A 25,764-nucleotide genomic window follows, 5' to 3' on the forward strand; every position below is an offset into this window, starting at 1 on the left:
GGGGAAACTGGATGTTTTAAGGCCCATTACACACACACTAAGACAATTTGGCTGTTTTTCTCCTGATTTTGCCCCTTCCCAAGGATGTCAAATGCCAGACTATTTTGTCTCATAAGATTATTCTTAAGTCTGATGTGTTATGAGTGGATGTGTCCCGATTATACGGTACGAAACAGGTCGGGGCTGACAATCTTCAATATTAAACGTGTTCAAAAGAACTATTTTACGACAAATCTTCATGTGTGGGGAAAGTTGACTACTCCCAAGTCATTACGTACATCAATGTAAGCAACTATGGAAAGATACTACGCACAATACAATAATGGGAATTGGGGAAATATTAATTTATGTGACAAATGGTGTTATACACCATGTCAGAAATCTAACTACAATCTTGTGAAGTGTTCAATATTTTGAGATTGAGAAGAAACCCAAATCCTCTCATCTTTGACAAGACTGATTGCTATTGAATTCTGTTTGTACATACAAATGTAGACCCAAACACACACTTTTTTTGTTGTGCCTGCCTTTGATTTGCCCTTTTGTCACATTTTCACACTTTTTTGTTGCACTGGATGGTACCTTTTAGTGTTTCATTTATTTTTTTTATAAGTAACATGTAGCAACCCATCAAAGAGAATGCATTTAATTTTTGAGTGTGTTTTGCCTTTGTTGGAAGTGACCCCTGAGCACTGACCCCACATTGTTCCGTCACCTTTTGTACAAATGTGTACATAAATGGCACCGTAGCTTATTGCAAACTTATGCCAACACAGTGGTAAAGTCTGTAGATAATTTTTTTGGATTCTCAGCCATAAATATGAAAAAAAATAAAATCTAAAAACAATGTAATCTTCGGTCACTCATCACATTGAAAGGTATACCAAGGGCCCAATGTTTAAAGTTTTTAAAGGATAAGTTAATGTTTTGAACAGTCGATCATTCCGTTGTAAATTGCAAGCCTGACGTAAAACTACAAAATTACAAAACGTGTAATGTGAATGTTGCATTTTAAAAAATTTTTTTTTTTTTTTTTTTTATTTCCACATCCAAATTCTTTTATTTTGAAGCTCCAATTCCTTTTATTTTGAAGTGTAACGTGTAGCAGACAAGCCTAAATTTGAAGCGGAAGCACGTTCCCAAAGTGGGTCCATTCGCTGTCAGTCTTCGCCACTGAAGTCGAAAAACGACCTTTGGCGGCACTATTTGTATTATTATATATGTTTTATTATTATTTTAGCGTTGGCTTCTTGCAACTATTGTACTTAGCGTGTGTCCAAACTGGTAGAAATTGTGAGACTTGGAAGTGCTCTCGACGCGAGAACGTCAAAGTCTATTCCGTGTACGTCCCCAAACAACAACATGGCGTTTTTGAAAATGTTTGGGGTGAACGCAGTCTTCGTGACACCTTAACTCTACTTTCGAGTGAGTGCTAGCCGTCCGACTTCGACTGCTTTCGGCTGACCACGGCGCTAAGCTCGTGCTTCACCTTCCCACGCCGGCCGGCTGCTAGCATTAGCCGAAGCTATCCCGCCGCGGAGCGCCGTCAAAACGGGAGCGGTCAGCGAGAAGGATCCTGCCGGCTCAGCATCCAGCTCGAGCGGCGTGAGGATGGAGTTCGCCGCGGTGAGTGTGCTGGCATCAACACCAGCCGCAAATGGCATAAATTCGCGAGCTGTACACACCCTTTATTTTTAAAATAATTGTCGATATTACCAGTGGGGAAAAAAATAAAAATGGCAGATGAATTTAACACACCTCAGATAAGTGTTGTTAACAAACTTGCAAAATGTTAATGAATTAAAAAAAAGAAGTTGCCAAGTATATTACACAGATCAAATAAATAAATAATAGATCAAATGAGGCTCCGAGATGAGGTTAACTTTACCTTTTGACCCACGCACAACACACTCCATTTTAGTCAAAGCGCCACCACATTCACGCCAATTTGATCTCAACTTGGCCAGGCTGGTATTTTCATAGCCTAATAAGCTATAAGTAATGACAATTCCACATTTCCCCCCAAAAGTTTTGGAGCAAATTACTACAAATATTCACATATGAGTGCAGTTTCAACATTATGAATCTGTGTGTTTTCCTCCTAGATGCACCTTTTATAAAACAACTTAAGATATAGAAATAATTTTAAATTTGCATGAATATCCACATCCATCTGGAAATCTTGACAACCTCAACTGACTTATCAGACCATGCAAACTAAAGTTTTGTTGTACAGTAAAAGGTTCTGTAAGAAAGTTCGCAAATCGGTAAGGGTTGATGTGCAGCTGCTGTACACAACAATGTAGTACATTTCACTGTCTCCTTAACGTTTAATAATTAAACCACAGTCTATATAAAGTTATGGCGTTGTCATTAAAAAACAAGTTACTGTGTGACAACAATGGTTAATGTTTTGTGATAACTTTGGAGCATTTGCTTTATGGCATAAATGTGTCATAAACGGCACAAAAACAAAATGGCATCAGTTGTTTTTGCAAAAGACACCTGGGAAGTCCCCCAGAATTTGCACAAGTCCTTTTAAAGACAATTGCCAAATGTGAAGCATGACTGTCACACAAGTGTAAAAAGAGGTTTACCACTGTTAAAAATATTACATCCTAAAGTAGTACCTTGAATGTTGAACTTGTGCAGCAAGACTGTTAAGAATGTTAATGTCACTTAGCATTAACTATAGAGTGGACCCCTGCATACTTGCCGTCCGGCACATTCACCTGTTCGCAGATTTTTTTGGGTGAGTTTCTTTCCTTACTTTTATTCTTTTTCTTTTTGGGGGCAGGAACCACCCCCCAAAAATGCTTATAGATGGCATATCCCCACTTATTCAATAATTTATTGAGTTGACAATAAAAATGTTTTTTTATTCAGTTACAACCCCAATTCCAATGAAGTTGGGACGTTGTGTTAAACATAAATAAAAACAGAATACAATGATTTGCAAATCATGTTGGACCTGTATTTAATTGAATACACTACAAAGACAAGATATTTAATGTTCAAACTGATCAACTTTATTGTTTTTAGCAAATAATCATTAACTTAGAATTTTATGGCTGCAACACGTTCCCAAAAAGCTGGGACAGGGTCATGTTTACCACTGTGTTACATCACCTTTTCTTTTGACAACGAACAATTTGACAATGAACGTTTGGGAGCTGCGGACACTAATTGTTGAAGCTTTGTAGGTGGAATTATTTCCCATTCTTGCTCGATGTACACCTTCAGCTGTTCAACAGTCCGGGGTCTCCGTTGTTGTATTTTACGCTTCATAATGCGCCACGCATTTTCAATGGGAGACAGGTCTGGACTGCAGGCAGGCCAGTCTAGTACCCGCACTCTTTTACTATGAAGCCACGCTGTTGTAACACGTGCAGAATGTGGTTTGGCATTGTCTTGCTGAAATAAGCAGGGCCGTCCGTGAAAAAGACGTCGCTTGGATGGCAGCATATGTTTCTCCAAAACCGGGTGTAGCGCCGAACTGTATTTACTGACATTGGTTTTCTGAAGTGTTCCTGAGCCCATGTGGTGATATCCTTTACACATTGATGTCAGTTTTTGATACAGTGCCGCCTGAGGGATCGAAGGTCACGGGTATTCAGTGTTGGTTTTCGGCCTTGCCGCTTACATGCAGTGATTTCTCCAGATTCTCTGAAGCTTTTGACGATATTATGGACCGCAGATGATGAAATCCCTAAATTCCTTGCAATTGTACATTGAGGAATATTGTCCTTAAACTGTTCGACTATTTTCTCAAGCACTTGTTCACAAAAAGGTGCACCTCGCCCTATCTTTGCTTGTGAATTGCAAGCTCCTTTTATACCCAATCATGGCACCCAACTGTTCCCAATTAGCCTGTTCACCTGTGGGATGTTCCAAACAGGTGTTTGATGAGCATTCCTCAACTTTCTCAGTCTTTTTTGCCACCTGTCCCAGCTTTTTTGGAACGTGTTGCAACCATAAAATTCTAAGTTAATGATTATTTGTTAAAAACAATCAAGTTGATCAGTTTGAACATTAAGTATCTTGTCTTTGTAGTGTATTCAATTAAGTATAAGTGGAGCATGATATGGAAATCATTGTATTCTTTTTTTAATATATGTTTAACACAACATCCCAACTTAATTGGAATTGGGGTTCTATAATAGGCGTCAATTATAGGCGGCTTTATGCTATTGTGAATAGCGGGGGTTGATTAAAAATTTTAAAAGGACAAAAAAAGAAAAGAAAAAAATCCACGGATGCCCCCAGATGCCAAAAAGCGAGTATACGGGGGTCCACTGTACATTGTTGCAAATAATTAATTTTCGGACCAGTAAAGTGAAACTGGGTAATTTCCTGTGCACACCTGATGATCTCTCACGGCATACTGATATGCCACATCACAGCGGTTGGGACTCAGCGCCTTGGAGGTTCCAGGGGTCCATTAAAGCGCGCCGTGCATCCATTTCTAGTCCATGCAACACACAGAGCAGCATGCCATGACTCATGCCATTTGACAAAGATGCGGCGCAGCAGCGAGAGGGGCGGGCACATGTGCGAGTGTGTCTCCGCGAGATAAAGATAGAAGCCCGTGGAAAGCGTCGCCCAGATTATAAGCCTCTGCTTTTGGCGACCAAACGGGGGGAGGGCGGACGACGAGCCAGCTTCCGAAGAGCCTTTTTTATTCTTTTTTTTTTTTATTATTATTTTTTTTTATTTGGGTGTCTGTGGCAGCCAGTGATGCTTCATGCGCTGACATGCACTTTGCGACGGCACCATCACTTTTTGCGACGGCACCATCACTTCATAGTGTGAGGTGAACTGGGCCAACATGCAGGAAAAACACCAGCCTTCCAGCGCAGGGCCAAGCAGTTTGGGGGGGAAGGTAGGACATCGAAGTGGAGGACTTGACCACATTGTTGACGCGCTCTGATGTATTTGTGTGGCTGTTTACCTTCAACAGCACTAGCCTGTTTGTCCACGAGGCTTCACATTTCGTCTCCACGCCGAATGCTATTCAAGAGCTCCATTGTACCAACGGGTGTTCTTGTCTTCCTCTCGTTGTGCTGCACAACATCAGAATCAGAATCAGAATCATCATCTCACCATTATTGTGTGTTTATTTTTTTCAATTGTGTTTGTTTATGTATTCTGGTCTCTTTATCTTTGTGCAGCATCACACCTTTGTATAGTGTGTGTCTTCGCATTATTGTACAGCAAAACCCTTGACGATCCCACCTTGTTTGTGTACGTGTTTGCTTGTGTGTTCTTGTCTTTCTACCGCTGCTCAACACGCTTGACATCTTACCTTGTGTGTGCGTGTGCGAGTGGTTTCGTCTTCATGCAGCACAAGCTTTGACTTTTATTGTGTGTGAGTGCGTGCGTGCGTTTGTTTGTTCTTGTTTTTCCATCTTTGTGCAGCACAACCTTGACATCCCACCTTTTATTGCGTGCAAGTGTCTTTCTCTTCGTGCAGTACAACCCTTGGCATTCCATCTCTAGTGTGTGTGTGTGCGTGCGCGTGTGTGTGTGTATCAGGAGAGAGACAGTGTTGTTCTAAGTGCAGAACCACCGTTGACATCCCACTTTTATTGTTGTTTTTTTTTTACTTTCTATTTTTGTGCAGCACAATCTTGACATCTCACCTTATATTGTGTGTCCGCTTGTCTTTCTATCTTTGTGTCGCGTAGCCCTTGGCATCCAACCTTTAGTTGTGTGTGTGTGAGAGTGTGTGAGCGTGTAGTAGTGTGTGTTCGTCTTTGTGTGGCGTTTACCCGTCATCCACCCGTGTGCGTGTGAGTGCCAAGATATGTGCGTGCGCGCACGCTTGTCTTGCAATTTCACCTTTTATTGCATGAATGCGTGTGTGTGTCTGTGTGTGTGTGTGCGTGCGGACTGTCAGTACACTTGTCCGTCATCGTGGCTGCATGGGTGGCACACGTCCTTCTGTCAAGAGTATTTATTCACCAGGATATAACACCAAGTAAACAGCCGTGACTCAGTCACGTTTATTTAGACTGATTTAATTAGGTCAATAAAATGTCATCCCATTGTGATACCGTTGCCAGCTTAATGTCCCCCCCCCCCCCCCCCCCCGCATCCTCTCCTCTTTTCCCCTCTGTATGTGCTTTTTTGTGTCCCTCTTCTCCTCTTTCTTCATCTCTCCATCCATCCTTTTTGTGTCCTCAGGCCCATCCAGCTCTCAAAGCCTTCATGTGCGGCTCCCTCAGCGGCACATGCTCCACGCTGCTCTTCCAGCCTCTGGATCTGGTGAAGACACGGCTGCAGACCTTGCAGAACACCGCAAAGCCAGGGTGTGTTTGCGTGAATAAGCATTTCATTATTTGACACACACACTTGGCGTGCTTTCCTGGCACAAGCTAACAAGGTCGCACACGCTTGCAGGCTGTCACGTCACCCCCAAAGGGAACTTAGTCTCGGTGTCAGTCACCGAGGATACATACTTATTTACTGTACACTGTATTCCATGTTGCAATAGCTAAGGTATGACCAACCTTCCTTGTATTTTGTCTTTTAGTTCACCAAAAGTGGGCATGTTTCGCGTTTTCATCAACGTGATAAGGACAGAAAGTGTCTTCAGCCTGTGGAAAGGAGTTTCCCCTGTGAGTAATCAGAATCAGAATCATCTTTATTTGCCAAGTATGTCCAAAAAACACACAAGGAATTTGTCTCCGGTAGTTGGAGCCGCTCTAGTACGACAACAGACAGTCAATTTACAGAACACTTTGGAGATAGAAAGACATTGACAAAATAAAAAAATTAAAAAAAAACAGTCACTGAGCAGTAAAGGGTTGACCCAGCAAGGCTGCTTTGAGTGTTTAGCCACATTTTTATCAAGTGATACGATTCGGTTCTGTTTGCTACAGTGCAGGTTTGCATTTTTAAAGAGACCCAAAATATCCGACTGCAACAAACCGTCGGCCTTTTCAGTGTTTCTTGTTTACAAGTACTGTCAATACACTGCCCCGTCTCGTGGTATTGCAGTAACTGATGCAGCAGGTGCAAACGCAGGCTTGATCAGGGTTTGCTTGATCCGAATTGTGAACTGAACCGAACCGTACCTCATGGTGGAAATCAGGCTTTCAAGTGCGAAAATAATATTGTCTTTTTACAGTTTACACAGCCAATATACTACATTGAGACTCCACGAGAGATAATATTTTGCGTCACTCCCCCAAAGAGTCCGCAGCTCGTTTGGGGAAAAAAGTGAGATGTTGAAATATTTTGCTTCCAGACTGTGCGGGTGAACCTAATGTTGTCGCTGATGACTGTATAAGTTTCAGAGTGCAACAGCTGTCGCATTTATGCATAACCACAATTGGCAAAGTCAGATGCAAAAGAAATGACGACATGATGATGTGTCGATTTCTGCCTGGCAGTCGTTCGTCCGCTGCATCCCCGGTGTGGGCATCTACTTCAGCACCTTCTACTCGCTCAAGCAGCACTTCTTCCTGGACCGGGCACCCAACGCCGGCGAGGCCGTGCTGCTGGGGGCCGGTGCCAGAGCGGTGGCCGGCGTCTGCATGTTGCCGTTCACCGTCATCAAAACGCGCTTTGAGGTAAACGTGAGACACTGGAAGCGAACACTAACTTGGCAAAGCGCATCGTGGCACTATAGATAAGTGTACATAGTTTAATTAACTGAGGAGCCATAAAAAAGTGATGAAGTGTCACTTGTTTGTCCCAGAGTGGCTTTTACAACTACGTGAGCGTGACCGGCGCTCTGAGGAGCATGTACAAGACGGAGGGCGTGAGAGCGCTGTTCTCCGGCTTCACCGCCACGCTGCTGCGCGACGCCCCCTTCTCCGGGATCTACGTCATGTTCTACAGCCAGGCCAAGAAGACGCTGCCTGCAGGTCTGAACCAACACGTTCTCCCAAGAAGCCAACACCACGCTGCTAACGCTTTTTCTTGTTGTTGTTTTTTAATTAATTTTATTAGAGGTGACGTCGTCAGTCTACATGCCCTTGGTCAACTTCAGCTGCGGCGTGGTGGCGGGTGTCATGGCGTCGCTGGTCACGCAACCCGCGGATGTGGTGAAGACGCACATTCAAGTCAGCCCATCACACTGGAGCACAACGGACGCTATTCGCTACGTCTATGAGGTGACTGTTAAGCTAGGGTACACGCTTAGCGATTTTTAACATCTTTAAAATGTGTGAGACCCCACCCACAGCAAGGAAAAAAATTGGCTTGTGTGTGCTTAATGCTCTTATGTGTGGTATTGTACACAGGTAGAGCTACGAACAAATTGGTGGTGATTCGAATTGACTTGACCCATGAGTTTGTTTGAAATTTTTTTCGCATTTGAATCAAAAAGTAACATAGTTCATACTTTATTCTGACAAGAGTTGCAAAGCCGAGTTTACTTCCGATGTTTAGTTCCGTGTCAGGCCTTGTCACAGAATCAATCAAACTTGTATCTGAAATCACCACTGTACACAGGAATTTCCATTGTTCTTCCATCAAAATTATTTCAATTTCCATTATTTCAGGCATTAAAGACGAAACATTTGCTGTTGGTTTTCTTCCTCAGAAACACGGTCTCAGCGGCTTTTTCCGCGGGGCCATACCTCGGTCCCTTCGCCGTACTCTGATGGCCGCCATGGCCTGGACTGTCTATGAACAGCTGATGGCTCGGATGGGCCTCAAGTCCTGAAGACGGGGGCGAGACCTTCAGGAATATCATCGAGCCTGTAGAGTGAGAGCGCTTGCGTGTGAGTGAGTGTGTGTCTGTGTGTGTGTGCGTTTGATGCTAAATTATTATAACTATTTGTGAAAATGTGTACAATATCTGTGGGTGTGAGATTTTGAACTTTGTCGTGCGTCAATATCTACAATGTAGCAACACTTGACAGGCAGAACTGCACTGGATTCTGCCAGATTTCTTGAAGGAGCACACACTTGAGCAGGGTTTCTTACTCGCCAGTCAACCTCCCAATAAGAAAATTGGTTTAGTTTTAAAGCTCAGACAATCACAAATACTCATAGATGCAAGGGGAAAAAAATCTTGGCTTATTGTTATACTGCTCAAATCTATTCTTTAAAAGGTCACCAAAACAAATATTTTGTCAAACAACATGCTATGTGACTCGGAACATCCTTAGACTCATTCTAGGATTTTTCTATTTCTATTGAATATATTTGCTTTTTTCTTTTCAAAGGGAAATAGCAGTGCAGTTTGTATTTTGTTTCCCCTGCTGTTCAGTCTTACCTAAATTGGGTTTACGGAGCTCAGTATTGAATTTTTATTATTTTTTTTTTTTTTGCGGCGATCAGATATTTTTAGTATTGATTTTTCTGTCAATTAATCGAATCATTGGAGACAAAAATTCTTTTGCATTAAAATGTATTGCAAAATCTTTTGATGACTGTTTATTAACAAATTGTTGTTTGTGTTGTTTAATTATTAAACAAAACCAAATGAACAACAATTAACCAGTATCACACGAAAGGGAGTGATGTACTCGCTAAACTTTTTGACACTGAGAGCTGCTTCTTGGGTAGTTAGTCATGCGAAGGGCTACTAGTTTGATACACTTCTGAGGCTGCTTCAGGTTCAACTACCTTTCAATTACAGCTTACACTACGGCTGCAAATAATTATTTTCATAATATATTAAATTATAATTTTTTAAATAAATTGATAAGGATTTAGTTACTGGTTTGGTCTGTACATGTCGGGAAATAGGGAAACATTTTGATCGTTGTTTTCCAAAGTAAAAGCAGATGTTTGCAAATGGCTTATTTTGATTAAATGCAAAGATAACCAGTCAGAGTATTTACTGTTAAGAGGCTGAAATTAGAGGATTTGGACAATTTTAGGCTAAACAAAAGGTCTAAACGGTTTTTCGATTATCACAAAAAGTTTAATTTGATTGATTCGATTTAATCGATTAATTGTTGCACCTCAATTGTTCGCGCATAAGGTGAATTAAAGTGTTGCAGTCTTACCATGTGTTGTAAATGAGTTTCCTGTGCAGTATTAATGCTGATCTTTTGTTATGTAGAGACGATTAGCGCTCCAGTTGACTGATTTTATGGCCTCATGATCCAAAATGAAGGCCTCCCCCCTCCGCTAACCTTGACAAACATGTTCTCTGGTCTTCTGAACGTGAGCATAAATGTACTTGTCACCAGTTACTGGTTAAAATCAACTGAAGGCACTTTGCTGTACATATTTCTTATAGAGAGGTGATTTATTGGTATTTTGACGTCCATGCAAACACTGCCAAATACGTGTGTTGCCAGTACATGTTTCTGCAGTTGGTAGCGACATGGAGGCTGGCGAAACAGTGTCTTAATCCTCCTTCAGTGTGGGCGTGTCACTGTAGTCATTTGACAGTGCACTCCTGTCTCCGTCTATGGTGACTATATGATCCTTGTTATTGTACATGGTCTGTGCAGTGTTGCTTCGGACATTGTGCCTGTCAATTTCTATTGTCAATAAAAATAAATTTTCAATAAATGTGTTGGAACCATGTGTCATCTGTTTTTAATACAGATGCAGTGGATTTAAACATGCCACTTGCCAGCTGTAGTATTTCATCATTCTGCCATTTTACATTGCTTGTATTGTTTCAGCAACGTTCCACGTGGCAACTTCAACAATCGGACTTCTGTCATGACTTCACTGATTCAGCACTCCGGTATGTGTTGCAGCAGGATTAGGTTTGGGGGTTTTAGGATGAAGCCATTTTTATTATCTTAGCTCGATGTGGTTTACTAGTTCTTTGTTGTTGTTTCTGTCTCATCATCATTTTGCAATGTGACTGTTTTGATTAGAAATGTAATTTATGGAAAATTGTGCAGAATCCTCCCACACACACATACACACATATTTAAAAATGTAAAAATACATACACCCCAGATGGGACTCGAACCCACAATCCCTGGCTTAGGAGGCCAGTGCCTTATCCATTAGGCCACTGGGGCTCGGTGGTAATTGAAACCAACCCCGTTTATATTAACAAAATACAAGGAATTCATATTTCTTAAGTAATGTATTTCTTCACACACACTTTACACATTAGTCCAATATGAGGGCAACATATTTCATTGATATCACCCGGAAGGGACAGAAGTAGCAATGTTGCTGTTGCTAGGCAACGACGCGGCGCTACTTCGCCGCTTATTCGCGTCATCTGTTGTCACCTGCGCCGCGCCTTCGAAAGTCAACTCAGCAGAAATTTGTGTTCATTTAAGGAAATAATAATTTAATTTAAATAAAAATATATATTTTTTTGATATTCTTTTAAATCGTCTAACCGGCTCGTGTGACAAGGCAATGTGACGTCAAACTCAAGCAGAAAGCCAAGATGGCGGCCTCCGGGAAGCATTTTGTCGAAAAACTTAAAACATTCTAGAAAAGGTAAACCGGCATTGAACGTGTGTTTATTTAATGTCACATTTTCACCGCGTTAAACTATTTTCGTCACCTAACTGCGAAAAGTGACTACGTTTTTACTGACTTTGTTGTCGGCGCTTCGGTTCTTGTTTTTGGGGGGCATGTGTGTGTGTGTTAAAAAATATTCTTTATTTTATTTTATTTTATTTTTAGGAGCACTGATACGCCTTACAAGAAGCCACTGTTGCACTTTAAATGATTATTAAATGTATTTCAAAAGGGCTTGTTGTTCAACGAGGGCGTTGTTGTTGCTAGGTAACCATAATAAAAAGACGCATACACGACCTGTAAGGACTTCAACATGTAATCACTGTAGTGGTCCTAACAAACAAATATACTAAACATGTATTCATTGTGCTGTGGTTTTAACAGGAAGCTACGGTGTTAGCATGCCTCCATGTGTTCTCTTCTAGCTGACTTCTAAAATTGTCAACATGGTGAGTGGACATTCAAAACATTATGTATTCTGTATGAATGGAATAAGAATGAACTTTTTTGTTGCAGATCCTGTCTCGTGTGAAGCCCGCCGTGGGTGGCGAGACGGCGGCCAGCGTCAGCGTGAAGAAGAAAAACAAAAGTAAAGTTCCCAGTTTGGAGGAATATCTACAGCAGAGAGACTATCTTGGAGCATTGACCCTTTTGGAGGTGCCTTCATACCCACACTACCATATTCTTTCTATCTATCTTATCTATCTATCAGCTAGCTAGCTATCTGTCGATCTATCTGTCGATCTATCTGTCGACCTATCTGTCGATCTATGCTAATAAACAATCTCAGTTAGTGAGAGAATATGCGTGTGGTATTGTATTAATCTAAGCTAGAGCATTTCCAGCACGAAAAAAAGCTTCTAGTCTAATAAAAGTGAATGTCGTCTTTGGATATGGCGAATCTTTGCAATCGAAATGAAGAGGGAAATTTTAGTTTCCGGATATCTTTCTTTTAATTGATTGTTTTCATGCACTGCGGTGTTCAGGAAAGCAGGTTCTGGGACCAAGCAATACACGTAATCATGAGTAATACCACTGGGAAATCTGCGGTTAGTTAAGATGCCGTTGAATTTGGATGACTAATTGTACAATGGAACACAGAAATGTTCATGGTATTGTTTCTGTTTCTTTTGGGAATTTTTTTTTTTTTTTCATACTCGACTGAATACTTGACAATGAATACACCGCTGTTGTAGTATATAATAGTATAAAAATAATAGTTTCAAAGGTTGCACATGCAGACAATAAATAATACTCACAGGCATATAGTCTTAATCCTCTGCGAAGAACGACTAATGTTACTGCCCCCAGGTGGCCAAGGCACTCACACCAAAATGTGCATAACAGGAGAAAGTGTGACAAAAACTGTTTAAATCTTTTAAATTCTATTTAATCATGTCCTTAGTTAATGTTTTTTTTAATGAAGTATATTAATACAGATTTCTATTTTTCTCATTAAACACATTACAAAATGTTTGGGAGGATGGAATGGATTAATGGCATTTCCATTCATTTAGTGGTTAAAGATGATTTGAGATGTGTTTTGAGTTACAACCGTGGTCAAGTAATGAATTGAACCCATATCTCAAGGCACCACTGTATAATTTTCTGATGAATTTTGTTCTGAATAGTTCCAGAGAAATATTGGAGAGCAAGAGGAGAACGCAGACCTCTGGATTTGCTTCTGCGCCTTTCACTTGGGAGATTACAAGAGAGCTATGGAGGTACTTTTCCATATTTGCGCCTTACGTGGCGTGGTTAACGACTTCATGAAGTCCCGACATACGACGTGTCGTTGTTGCGACAGGAGTACAAAGCACTGACCGCAAAGCCTGAGTGTCCTCCTGATGTGTGGGTCTATCTCGGCTGCGCCATGTTTTTTCTGGGCCTCTATAAAGAGGCTGAGGAGGCTGCGTTGAAAGGTAAATAAATCGCCACCAATCATGTTGCCACAGAAGCTGTTATTGAAGTTTTAGTTTAGATACAACTTCAACATGTCATACAGAAAACCACATAGTAGTAATACTTCTTATTTTTGTGGGGTTTTTTTCCATCTTTTTCAACAAAAATCACAAACAAATGCAAAACATCAAAAATGACATTCAGCTTTGCTTTTGGTGTTTAAAATTATCACGAAAAAATGTAGATTTAAAATTAATTTTGCATTTTTTGAATGAAGTAAAACATCACCAAAATGTAAAACAATAAATATTTGTCCTATTTGTGTAGAAAAAATAATCACAAGATAATACAATTATAAATGGATGAAAAGAAAAGAAAAAGCTGAAAAATGAAAGGTCTGTTTTTTGTTTAAAACAATAACAAACAAAGAACAAAAATGGGGGCAAGGGGTAATCACAAAATGCCTTAAATTTGGGATAAATTATTTTAGTATAAATACAAAAATAAAAAATAGAAAATATGCCTTTTCATATTTCTGATTGAAAAAAAAAAAACCTCACCAAAAACATGAAGCAGCAATATGTTCTACAGTAAATTTTCTCTGTTTTTTGAATGTGGAAAAAATAAAGAAATAACATAGATTCGTTCATTTTGTATTTGGAATACAGTAAAATGAATAAATACATGCAAATCTTAAAAAAAAAATCTTAAAAATATTTTTTGTTTTATGGCTAAAAAGAAAAAGAAACTATAGTTATAGATGCATGCGTTTCACTGGGTAGCAACAATAAATTCATCAGTGGTTAGACAGAAAAGAAGCTTGTTTTGGTTGTCATCTTGGTTTCGTCTCTGTGCAGCGGCGAAGTGCCCCCTCCAAACCCGACTCCTCTTCCACTTGGCTCATAAGGTGAAAAACCACATTCTACGTCTGCTTCTTAAAACTTTGTTGTTCTCTCTAAATGTGATGAGGCAACCTTGTACCCACCATCACGTTGCACTCCTCTTTTCCCATCTGTTGCTTTCCAACGCGCTGGTGTCTCAGTTCAGTGATGAGAAGAAACTTATGGACTTCCACCAGAACCTGGAAGACGTGACGGAGGACCAGCTGAGCTTGGCCTCCATCCACTACATGCGTTCGCACTACCAGGAGGCCATCGAGATCTACAAACGCCTTCTCCTGCAGAACATGTGAGTGTTCTTTCGCTCTTATTTTCTTTTGCTTTTTACTTTATTGGGCGCCACTTCATTTAAGAAAATGCTACAGAATGTGTTTAGCAGGTATGTCTTCATAATTAATAGATACATCGTGTTCCCCAAAATTTACATTTAAAATATGAATATCTACATGTCATACCTAGGCAAACAAAATTAAAGAGGCTTTATGTTGAAAAATAAAAGACTTAAAGTGGTACATCGACTAACATCACAGTACAGAATCTGCTCTTATCAATGTGCTAAATGAATACTGACTCAGGAAAGGTGTCAATTCTGGTCTTGTTGGACCTCAGTGCGGCTTTTGATACAGTAGATCATAATATACTGCTGAACAGGTTGGAAACGTGGGTAGGACTAAATGGAACAGTCCTTAAATGGTTCAGGTCCTACCTGGAGGAAAGGAGTTGTTTTGTAACCATCGGAAGTGTTCAGTCTCATCGAATGGCAATGACCTATGGGGTCCCTCAAGGGTCAGTTCTTGGACGCCTCCTGTTCAGCCTGTATATGCTACCCTTGGGTCAAATTCTTCAGAACTTTAATTTTGACTTTCATACCTATGCAGATGACACATGGTTATATCTAGCAGTGTCTCCAGATGACTACAGTTCAATTGAGGTTTTGTGTCACTGTCTAAAACAGATAAATATCTGGATGAGCCAAAATTTTCTTCAATTAAACCACAACAAAACTGAGATAATTGTTTTTGGCAATAAAGAAAAGATAACTGCTGTTAGTAATTACCTGGAGTCACTCTCTTTAAAAACCAAAGACCAAGTCCGAAACCTTGGTGTTCTGATAGATTCCGACCTGACTTTCAACAGTCATATCAAATCAATTGCCTTTTACCATCTGAAGAACATATCCAGAGTGAAGGCTTACATGTGTCAAGCAGACCAGGGGGCCTCATGTACAAAAGGTGCGTACGCACAAAAACGTGGCGTCCGTTCTTTTTCACGGCAAAGTTCAGATGTATCAAGAGGGACATGACCGTGGAAATGTGCGGTGCCTCAGGCCAACTGCATGGCTGGCGTTCTTCTGCAGCTTTTGGTGCTTTGGCGACACTTAGAGGTGATGCTGGACATCTGCACATCAGAGAGACATGAACAATTAGCACTGATGAACAATTCATGCCCGGCAACATTTGATTTCAACAATGCAATTGAGGCAAGGACTGATAATTCATTCGTTAACCAGTGTATTTAATGAAGCACTGATATTTGTGAGGACACCTATTAATTGATCAAGGCGATCATTTATGCCGCCTATTGCCCTCACAATCGCTTCGTGACTCCAGCACATGCACTGAAAAAAAAGAGTCCCTTGAATTTACTTCATTTGAACATGTACATCGGTTACACATGATTAAAATGTGTTTAAATTGACATAATTTACCCCTCTTCTCCTAAAAAAAAAACATGATTTTTTTTTCAGCGTGCGTGTCCACTCCTGTGTATTAAAATAATAAATTGAGTAATAAAAAAAGGAGTCAAAGTTTTTGATATCCTCTTTGATATGCTGATGTGCTTCTATTTGAATTCAAAAGATTTATTACAAATACCACACATACAACATTTACGCATGAACCTTTATCTCACAGGGCTGAGTGTAGGTTACTGTATGAACACATTTGTTATGAGCTATAAAAATACATGGTATTAACTTTGTGGGGTGATCCTAGTCAGCCACGTCTTCCCATCACCCCTGGGAGATGCGTCACCCATGATCGCAGCGATTCTCTCCTCGAACGGGGTGAGGCGTACCGCGCCGGTTCTTCCGCCTTTTTTTTGCCACACTTTGGCGGTGGGCAGCTGTCCTCCGCTTCACATCCACCTTAATGTCTGACCACTTCTTTTTTAGTTCAGCGTGTGCGCGCTATTCTGTCTCCACAGCATTGACAGCCGCACACGCGCTGTCCCATTCACTCCTCTTTCGTGTGTTGTTAAACACCGGAGGACAGCGTGCCAAAGATGATTTTCTTGCGCACCTCCACGTCATTGAGTAACTTCACATGCAGACAAAAAAAAAATTCTTCATTGCCTTGCTCATTTTCCTTTTTTTCTGATCGTGCAGAGATCGGCATCTCAGGTGCAGGGTTCATTTAAATGTCATTTGCATATTCAAATGTCGGCGTGGACAGGGAGGAGTCGGCTACTCCGACATGTGCGCTCATTTCCACGTTGATTGGAACGTACGAAGGAAATGTGCTTGGATTCATGAGTACGCAGAGTTTCATACATCTGGATATTTTCGTGCGTACGACGTTTTCTGGATTTGAGCGTACGCCATGTTTTAGTAGGAAATCCACGCAAGTCTTTGCACATGAGGCCCCAGGAGAAGCTCATCCATGCTTTTATCTCAAGTAGATTTGACTATTATAATGGTCTTCTGACTGGATTCCCTAAAACGAGCATTAAGCAGCTGCAGCTCATTCAGAATGCTACGGCTCGGGTTCTGACTAGAACAAAGAGGTCAGAGCATATTACTCCATTTCTAAAGTCTTTACACTGGCTTCCAGTCAGCTTTAGAATAGATTTTAAAATTCTGCTACGGGTCTATAAGTCACTACACGGTTTAAGTCCTGAATACATGAATGAAATGCTAATTGAACCATTGGCGGGAGAGATGTCAGGATATTGTTAAATTCAGACGATAGGTGATATCTCAAACCAGAGAGGTTCCCTATCCATAATTTTGGACATTGTTGTCTTTAAAGGAATGTCTGTTCGTTTTATCTCGCCACAGTTTTTATCCCACTGGTCAGCGATACCCCACATAATGTCCAGAACTCCACAGACAATTTTTGGTTTGAATAAATGCTGAAATTCACCCACACCAGGAGGAAGGTAACAATAAATCAATGATACTAAAGAACAAAGATGATATTCTGGTGGGGTGTGACATCTGTGGGCCTCTTTGGGCAGAGAGCTGTATCAAAAAGTCTGCATTTGCTCAGATAATAATTCTCAGTTCAGCTTGACATAACGCAACAGTATTTTTTGCAGTGGTGTCTAACTGCACTGTATCATACTGAGAGCTGTTATATTTTGTTTGAGTGGGGAAAATATGAGAAACAGCAGTTCAAGCACAAAATTGTCCGACATTGTCAAACAAAAATGAGTATTACCTTTGTAAAGGGCACGTTTTTCATCCAGCTCTCATATTGGACGTCGCAGGCGTAGCCAACGAAGCGTCACCTCTGTCTTTGCTCCCCCAGAGACTTGCTGGCGATGAAGGTGTACGTGGCCCTGTGTTACTACAAGCTGGGCTACTACGACGTGTCGCAAGAGGTGCTGGCGGTGTACCTTCAGAACATCCCCGACTCTACCATTGCCCTCAACCTCAAGGCCTGCAATCATTTCAGCCTATACAACGGCAAAGCAGCCGAGGTGCGCGCTCGCTCGGATATGGAAAGCCATTGGAGTATTTATTCGATATCCTTGCTCTCCAGCTTAAGGTTCACATACGAGTACACTCTTTGTCATTGTAAGACAATTGAGCACACTTGCACACTTATGCAATGGTTGAACGTGTTGCAGCCATAAAATTCTAAGTTAATGATTATTTGCTTAAAAACAATAAAGTTGATCAGTTTGAACAGTAAATATCTTGTCTTTGTAGTGTATTGAATTAAATATAGGTTCAACATGATTTGCAAATCATTGTATTCTGTTTTTATTTATGTTTAACACAACGGCCCAACTTCATTGGAATTGGGGGTGTACATATCTTAAATCAGTTTATAACTAGGCAAAATGAAATGGTAGCTATCTCAAACTGGAGTTGTAGATATCTACGATTCCGTTGCAGATATCCGTAATTCACCAGCGCTTTTTTGCCACTGAATTATGGATATCTGTAATGAGAAAGCCTATACACATGAACGGCAAAAGTGACGTCCTTTCGTCCGAGGCGAAATGTCTTTGCAGAAATCTGTACTTCAGTTTTGACTAGGCAAAACTGAATTCTGTTACAGATATCTGTAATTCAAAATGTAATTGTGACCCGTCAGAAAGCTGTTGATATCTACAATGTTAATCCTGGATAGTCAAACTTCGCTTTTAAATGTTGTAATACGCTTGCCGTACAAACAGCTTTCTATATACCCTGAGGAGCTCTTTTTTATTTTTTTTAAATTTAGTTATTTTTTTATTTTTTTACACATATATACATGTTCGTCCCCACTGAGTGATTTTCTGCTTGTCCTTGACATTAATGGTTACACACTTGATGTGTTTGTGTGCCTGTGCCTCTCACTCAGGCTGAGCTGAAGAACCTTATCGACATCTCCTCCTGCTCCTTTGAGTTTGCTAAGGAGCTTATTAGACACAACCTGGTAAGCCTCCTGCTGAGCCTTGACTGCTACTTTCTTATTTTTTTTTTTATTTTAACAATCTTGGTTTATCTCCTCCAGGTGGTGTTTCGCGGTGGCGAGGGCGCATTACAGGTGCTGCCCCCTCTGATCGACGTCATCCCCGAGGCTAGACTCAACCTTGTCATCTACTACCTGAGACAAGGTGACTGATGCCAAACTAATGAAGCAGGCCACAGTGTAAGGTACACCGGCACACACTAATGAAATCCAATACGAGTGCTGTATCAAAAAATAGTGCCCTTTTACAAAGATAATAATCCTCACTTTTGATGAAACCTAGTCAGGAGGTTCTTGTGTAAAAGCGAAGTATAAAAGGGTTTGCCCCAAGACACATTTTCATAACTAGGCATATAACATAATGTTTAATTTTACACTTGATGGATGGGGTGGACAGGCACTCCAAAAACCCAAGTACAGTATTTGAATACAAGCGGTCAATTTTCCATTGTGTCCCCTTTTAATGAATACCTCTCTGACTGTCAAACAAAACAGCATTATTATCTTTTCCAAATATAGCATCTCTTGTATTGGGTCTCTTTAGCTTGTGTACCAAATGTTGTGGCCAGAGAGAGACTATTCATTACATTTAGTCAGAATGAAAAGTTACATGTTACATGTGACTCTTCCAGATGATGTACAGGAAGCTTACAACCTCATCCAACATTTAGATCCTGCCACGCCTCAGGTGAGGATTCTCATTGACGCCTACGAGGCCCAAAAGTCGTACAAATTGGAGATGATCCAAAACGTTTTGGAAAAGTACGCCTCAAAAGTCAAACAAAACGTCCGACTGTCATCATGTGACGTCAAACAAGACGTCAGCTCACTGCGAATCTGAAGAATTAACTCCGCAAGTACTTTTTCTGTAATTCCACCACAGAACCAGCACCGGTATGATGATACCGTTCAAGAATTATTCTCTTACAATGATAGTTTGAAGTCTGAATATTTTTCCATGACATTCAGGTTGATTGCTACAAATTGAACAACCTAGGACAGTGGTTCTGAAACTTTTTACACCAAGCACCAATTAAAAAAAATACACCATCATAACCAACATTAAAATACAGCAACAAGCAATACATGAATAAATACATTTTAAAAATAAATAAATATATTTTTTTTGTAAATAAATACGAAGAAATAAAATACAGCAACGTTGTAGGCCCAAGTGTTTTCATCAAAATCGAGACGGACCTTTTGTTCCCAAGAAGTGTATGTATAATATTATTGTAAGCCACTGTAACATTATGCAGAGTTTGAACATTTAATGCAGTGATGATTTTGCATACTACTAGAGGGAGCCCACGTACCACTAGTAGTATTCGTAGCGCAATTTGAGAATGACTGACCGAGGAGGTTCATCTCATCATGGAGTCTTAATATTTGAACATTTTTGCCAGGAGTATATTTTGAAAGGGGTGGTCAATGCCGCACTGGGGCAACAGCTTGGAACGGTGAGTGTTTGTTTCTGACGCGACGTGTAACGTGTGTGCGTGTGCTACTGTAACTCCGTGTGTGTTTTTTTCCCAGAGGGATTACTTAAAAGTCGCGCAGAAGTTCTTCCAGTTGGTCGGAGGCTCAGCCAGCGAGTGCGGTACGCTGAAATGAAATGTGAACATTTTGGTGGCAGAGCTGTGTGGGCAAGCAAAGCGTATGTTTATTTTTGTGTGTTGTCTTTCAGACACTATTCCTGGCAGACAGTGCATGGCTTCCTGCTTCTTCCTCTTGAGAGAGTTTAATGACGTTCTCATATATCTCAACTCAGTCAAGGTTCATGACGATCGCAGTATATTATCCCACGCTGTATAAAATGCATTTTGTATGAATTACGAAGCACGTAGCTTACTTGTGACTGTGGCATATCTTACTGAATGTCCTCATAATAGGCAGGGTCATAGAGTAGATCGTTTATTTGAGCTAAGACGTTTCCTCAGAGGAGGACTTTATAATTCCAGTGGCGCCGTGAGATACGACTTGAATTTGTTCCGTGACCACACTCATAAATCAGTGGAAGCAAGGTGGTGCTACGTGGGCGCTGCGATGTTGTTAGTAAAGAAAAATAGCACTAAATTGTAAAATATACATTTGAAAACGTAAGCCAAAAATCACATACATGCACGCACACACACAGTTTGTGCATTTTGCCTTTAAATGGCGTGGCCTCCCGATAGAGTGCCTTGTAGCTCCCCCAGGTTGCTCCCCTGTGGCCGCGGGGTCACGGGACTTAACAGCAAAATAACTTTCATGTTTCACTTTCTTGGGAGCCATACTGAGGGCTAATTTACAAAAAGGAAAAAAGATACAAGATAAAATGACGTTCACACCAAATAAATAAACATCCCAGATCACTATATGAGGAAATTCAGTATGTTACAATCAAAAAAAATCACATCATTCATAATAACAGAAAATGCAGACGTTTGATTGTGCCTTTTATTTTAGGGTTACTTCTATAACGACGATTCATTTAATTTCAACTATGCGCAGGCCAAGGCAGCCATTGGCAACTTCAAAGAAGCGGAGGAGGTACCTCAGCGCCTGCAAGACCGCTTAATATTCTTTCTGATAGATTATTCACTTGATTTATTTCATTTTTATGTTTTCCATCCAGATTTTTCTTCTGATTCAGAGTGAGAAGATCAAAAGTGACTACGTATACCTCAGCTGGCTGGCACGCTGCTGTATGTATTTTTTTTGTATTTTGTTTTGTTATTTGCAATAAATGAATTAACCGATTATTTAATGGAAATGATGAATTCAAAAATAAAACTAATGAATTACATGTAAAGTATATTAAATACTTTATTTTACTAAAGTATTTTTTTTCTGCCATTATTTATAGTTTAATTATAATTAAATAGCAAAATATTTAATGAAATATCACAGTGTTAATGTATATGTAATTTTTGTTTTATCATTTCCAATAAATAATCAATTATCTAATCAGATTAATTAATTTACAAAATGCATTCTCATGATTTAAATTCTACTGATAATGATTCATTCTAATTAATTATTAAAATACAACATGGTAAATGTATTTGTAGTTGTTTTTATTTTCTATTTTTAACAAACAAAATCAACCAATTATTTGATGAGATATATGAATTAAAAAAAGGAATAAATATATCTTTAATTAATCAATTTTAGGGGTGAAAACGGCTAAATTAATGCAACACAAATTACAGAACTCTTGACAATGTAATTGCTCGGTGGACCGGATTAAAGAACAGAGAAGGCTGTAATTGGCCCGCGGGCCATAGTTTGCACACCCCACCTTACTTCTCACCCGCCGTGGTAGGCAAATTTGAAGAGACCTGAGCCTGTGCAACAGCGACATACAGCTGTACTGCTCCCATCGATGCGGGCTGGAGATTTTCGATATCCGTCCCTCCACGTGACTGAAGTCTACCTTCTGGCATTTGATGCGTAAACTCTCCTTGTCAGACGTCATGAACCAGAAGGGTCGTCTCGCCTGGGAGCTTTACTTGAAGATGGGCACTTCCTCTGACTCCTTCAGTCTGCTCCAGCTCATCGCCAATGACTGCTACAAGGTATAGCCACGGAGATATATGATAGTCGTGAACAGTTATGCTTTCAGCGGCGTGCTATTTAGGGTTGCCTATGCTTGGTAGAATACAGGGTGTTCCACGATATTTGACATCACGGAGTATGAATGTCATACGGGACTGAGTGAGCCCTGCTGCCAAAAGCAAAAAGTCTCGAATAATTGGTCCCTCTCTAAAAGCTTTATAAATACCTATAGATGGCACCAAAGCACTACTTTTCCATTAGACTGGGCTTTGGCTCCTCCCCTCACTTCATAGTTGTAGTAGTCATAGCACGTTCACGTTGAAATCTTTTAACTATGTTTGTACAGTGGCTTGGAAGGCACCTTTGAAATAACATGAATTATTCATCAAAATTAATTATTCATTTAAGGAGTCACTGATGGTGTAGTGGTACACTCGCCTGACTTTGGTGCAGGCAGCGTGGGTTCAGTTCCCACTCAGTGACGGTGTGAATGTGAGTGCGGATGGTTGTCCGTGTCTATATGTGCCCTGCGACTGACTGGCGACCAGTTCAGGGTGTAGTCCGCCTTTCGCCCGAAGTTAGCTGGGATAGGCTCCAGCGTCCCGCGACCCTAACCAGGATAAGCGGTGTTGAAATGGATGGATGGATGTATTCATTTGAGCGAGAATTGCTTTGTTATCTGTATCGCAATTTTCCCGTTATGTTGTGGCATCACAAAACAAGCTAAAGAAAAAGCAAAACAGACACGGAAGTAATCATTTAGATTTCAGGCACGTTCACCCAGAATATTGTAATTGATCTCCAATTTGTACCACTTTTGGGGTATTCAACTTTTCCCCCTTGCCTTGTGACCAAATATGGGCAGATTTGGTAAAAATCTGTATTTGTGTTGCAGATGGGCCAGTTCTACTATGCGGCCAAAGCGTTTGATGCACTGGAGAAGCTGAACCCAGGCTCCAACTACTGGGAGGGCAAGAGAGGGGCATGCGTTGGCATCTTTCAGCTCATTTTAGCCAACAAGGAGTCCAAGTATGTTTATTCATAATACATAAATTTTTATGACACACAGCGCTTACCAAATGTATTATAACAGCACACGGTGTAAATTTTATGTCACAGGGGCCTTCATTTAACAGAATAGATCATGAAAATCATTTCTGTAATGTTTATAAACCAGGATATAGACGCTTTTTAATCCAATTTTGTGTTAAAACGTTATGATTGTCCAAGCCAGCCACATAAGAAGCCGAGATTCGAACCCAGAACGATTGTTAAGCACATGATTATTTCTCGATTAAGGTGTCAAATTATAGTTATTTACTTTCTGCCTTCCTGAATCGAAAAATGAGTTTTAGTGGGGGAATGCTATGCTTGATTCAAGCCCAGAGAGCTACTCAAATTTCAGTATAAAAAGTTCATTCTATTTGAAGGGGGAAAAAAATAATCATAAAAGAATCAAAGCATCAAATACTCACTGAAAGGCCGCATGAAAGCGCTTTATGATGCATGAGGCTCCCTTCTTGTTTTTTTTCTTGTTTTTTTATGACAGATTCGCACTGTATGACAACCTCCGACATGTCTTCATTTTTGTCCTTAGGATTCATGCATGACAAAAGTGGGAATAAAAGTGACAACAATTCTTCGATCTGTACCAAAATGTACCCAACCCTGCGTCATATGTTTTTTTGTTTTTTTTGCATCGCGTAATAGTAATAATGGTCAATAGATGCCACCCCTCACCCCCCATCTGCAGCTGTGTAAATTACGTGAATGAAATGTGATAAATACCGTAAGAGTGAGTGTCGCACGGCCTCTTGTGTGTCGCTCGTGTGCCAGGGAGACGCTTAAGGAGGTGGTGCTGCTGCTGCGCAATTCCGGAAACCCGCAGGTGGAATACATCATCCGAGCCATGAGGAAGTGGGCCAAAGACAACAGAGTCTTCCTCTCGTGACCGACTGCTGCGTTTCGTGTGAACGCTGCGCACACATCAGCTGTCCACATGTCACAATCGATATATGTTTCAAGCTAACATGGTTATATCTGGTATGCTGTTTTGTTTTGTACTGAATAGACTGTGTTACTGCCGGTATTTTATTTATTTTTTTACCAAATAATATAGCTGAATTTCAATTATGAGGACCAAAAATGTTTTATTATTATCGTTATTATTGGTACCTCTGAATGACTTTGATTAGAAGATGAAAATCAAGAAGAAAAAGAAACTAGTGTTGGGTATATGGAAATAAAAAAATGACAAATACTTTATACACACTGACTGGCCATTTTATGATGTACAACCGAATGAGATCCCAAAATTATGCATTTACAAAGCTAGTGATGCATTATAAATCTTTGTTTTTCTATTTTGTATTTTCTAGGTATATATTTAGGGATTTTGTATTATTGCAAAAAAAAAAAAAAAAAAAAGCTGATATGTGTAAATACATAAAACATACTCCTATGTGTAAATGACAGAAGCCAAAGGAATTTTAAGAAATCTAGTATTAGTATTGAAATGGGCTCGTTTTAATCCAGACATTTACAGGCTGTTGTAAAGAACAAGTGAGCATTGTAATCTTTGTTTTATTATTACAACTCTTGGATTAGATCTTTTTGGACTGCAGGTGTACCTAATTTTAATTATTTTATCAAGCCCTTATTTACCCAGGTAAGGCAATGTTTTGTGGCTGGTGAGTGCAATATTATACACTGTTATGGGGCAATTCGGTCTTGTTGCAAAAATAAAATGTAAATAATATCTGCATGTGTAAAAAAATAAAAATAAATACTGTATGGAAAAGGACAGTTGGGGCATTCCCAAAAAATCTGATAGGAAATAAAAAATAAATAAAACTTCTTTTAGGGATCTTATTAAGGGGTCTCAATGCAAATGAATAGGTGCATTATGGGGGGACAAAATTTACTCTTGTGTGAAAAATGACAGTAGATGAATTTAAAATAAATATATTCTAGTAGACCTTTAAACAAATAAAAAAATATGCATTTTTTTCAAGGTTTAGTCGAAATAAATTGCAGCAATGTGTACATTTAAAAAAAAAAAGAACAAAATGTACTCGTATGTTAAAGGATAGTAGCCAAAGGGGGAAAAAAATCAAAACATTTAAACAAAAACGTGATTTTTTTGGGGGGGGGTGGGCGGTTGGTTTTGGCCAAACATTCTGCCTTTATAAAGATGATAAAGCATTATACCGCTATAATTTTTGTTTTAATATTACATTACTCACTGTCTATTAGATCTTACTTAGACCCGCGGGTGAACATGTTGTGGCTGGTGAGTTAGTGCAAAAATATTAGTTTTATTACTA

General features: G+C 40.0%; 2 protein-coding genes and 1 non-coding gene across 6 annotated transcripts; 2 read left to right on the forward strand and 1 right to left on the reverse strand.

Moving 5' to 3' along the window:
* Positions 1-1,122: 1,122 nt before the first annotated feature.
* LOC133477202 (mitochondrial glycine transporter B-like) lies at positions 1,123-10,493 on the forward strand. 2 transcript variants are annotated; one of them, XM_061771706.1, is made up of 7 exons: positions 1,123-1,626; positions 6,187-6,311; positions 6,536-6,620; positions 7,398-7,577; positions 7,706-7,874; positions 7,960-8,123; positions 8,555-10,493. In XM_061771706.1, exons 1-7 carry the CDS (start codon positions 1,612-1,614, stop codon positions 8,675-8,677), a joined length of 861 nt encoding a protein of 286 aa, XP_061627690.1. In that variant the 5' UTR covers positions 1,123-1,611; the 3' UTR covers positions 8,678-10,493. The 2 variants fall into 2 exon arrangements, with proteins under 2 accessions (XP_061627690.1, XP_061627689.1); XM_061771705.1 differs by lacking the exon at positions 1,123-1,626 and adding an exon at positions 4,079-4,882.
* A 386-nt stretch (positions 10,494-10,879) lies between these two features.
* Positions 10,880-10,952, reverse strand: trnar-ccu (transfer RNA arginine (anticodon CCU)). The gene has a single exon. It is a non-coding gene; the product is annotated as a tRNA-Arg (tRNA).
* Positions 10,953-11,274: 322 nt separating this feature from the next.
* ift56 (intraflagellar transport 56) lies at positions 11,275-24,703 on the forward strand. 3 transcript variants are annotated; one of them, XM_061771707.1, is made up of 19 exons: positions 11,277-11,388; positions 11,797-11,861; positions 11,929-12,069; positions 13,044-13,136; positions 13,220-13,334; positions 14,172-14,221; positions 14,357-14,502; positions 17,744-17,915; positions 18,788-18,862; positions 18,941-19,043; positions 19,531-19,586; positions 20,305-20,358; positions 20,435-20,498; positions 20,586-20,674; positions 21,347-21,430; positions 21,516-21,585; positions 22,352-22,458; positions 23,334-23,467; positions 24,275-24,703. In XM_061771707.1, exons 2-19 carry the CDS (start codon positions 11,859-11,861, stop codon positions 24,387-24,389), a joined length of 1,671 nt encoding a protein of 556 aa, XP_061627691.1. In that variant the 5' UTR covers positions 11,277-11,388; positions 11,797-11,858; the 3' UTR covers positions 24,390-24,703. The 3 variants fall into 3 exon arrangements, 2 of the variants coding, with proteins under 2 accessions (XP_061627692.1, XP_061627691.1); XR_009788256.1 differs by lacking the exon at positions 22,352-22,458 and having other exon boundaries at positions 11,275-11,388; XM_061771708.1 differs by lacking the exon at positions 20,305-20,358 and having other exon boundaries at positions 11,276-11,388.
* The last annotated feature ends 1,061 nt before the right edge of the window (positions 24,704-25,764 follow it).

Source organism: Phyllopteryx taeniolatus, chromosome 4 (genome assembly GCF_024500385.1).
Source record: "Phyllopteryx taeniolatus isolate TA_2022b chromosome 4, UOR_Ptae_1.2, whole genome shotgun sequence".
Classification (NCBI taxonomy): Eukaryota; Metazoa; Chordata; class Actinopteri; order Syngnathiformes; family Syngnathidae; genus Phyllopteryx; species Phyllopteryx taeniolatus.

Bases quoted from the DNA above. Each gene is read 5' to 3' on its own strand.
- LOC133477202 (XM_061771705.1), top strand. From the start codon at position 4,829: ATGCAGGAAAAACACCAGCCTTCCAGCGCAGGGCCAAGCAGTTTGGGG. The intron at 6,312-6,535 runs GTGTGTTTGCGT...TTTGTCTTTTAG, and splicing joins CAGAACACCGCAAAGCCAGG to TTCACCAAAAGTGGGCATGT. The intron at 7,578-7,705 runs GTAAACGTGAGA...TGTTTGTCCCAG, and splicing joins TCATCAAAACGCGCTTTGAG to AGTGGCTTTTACAACTACGT.
- ift56 (XM_061771707.1), top strand. The intron at 14,222-14,356 runs GTGAAAAACCAC...CTGGTGTCTCAG, and splicing joins TCTTCCACTTGGCTCATAAG to TTCAGTGATGAGAAGAAACT. The intron at 14,503-17,743 runs GTGAGTGTTCTT...TTGCTCCCCCAG, and splicing joins CGCCTTCTCCTGCAGAACAT to AGACTTGCTGGCGATGAAGG.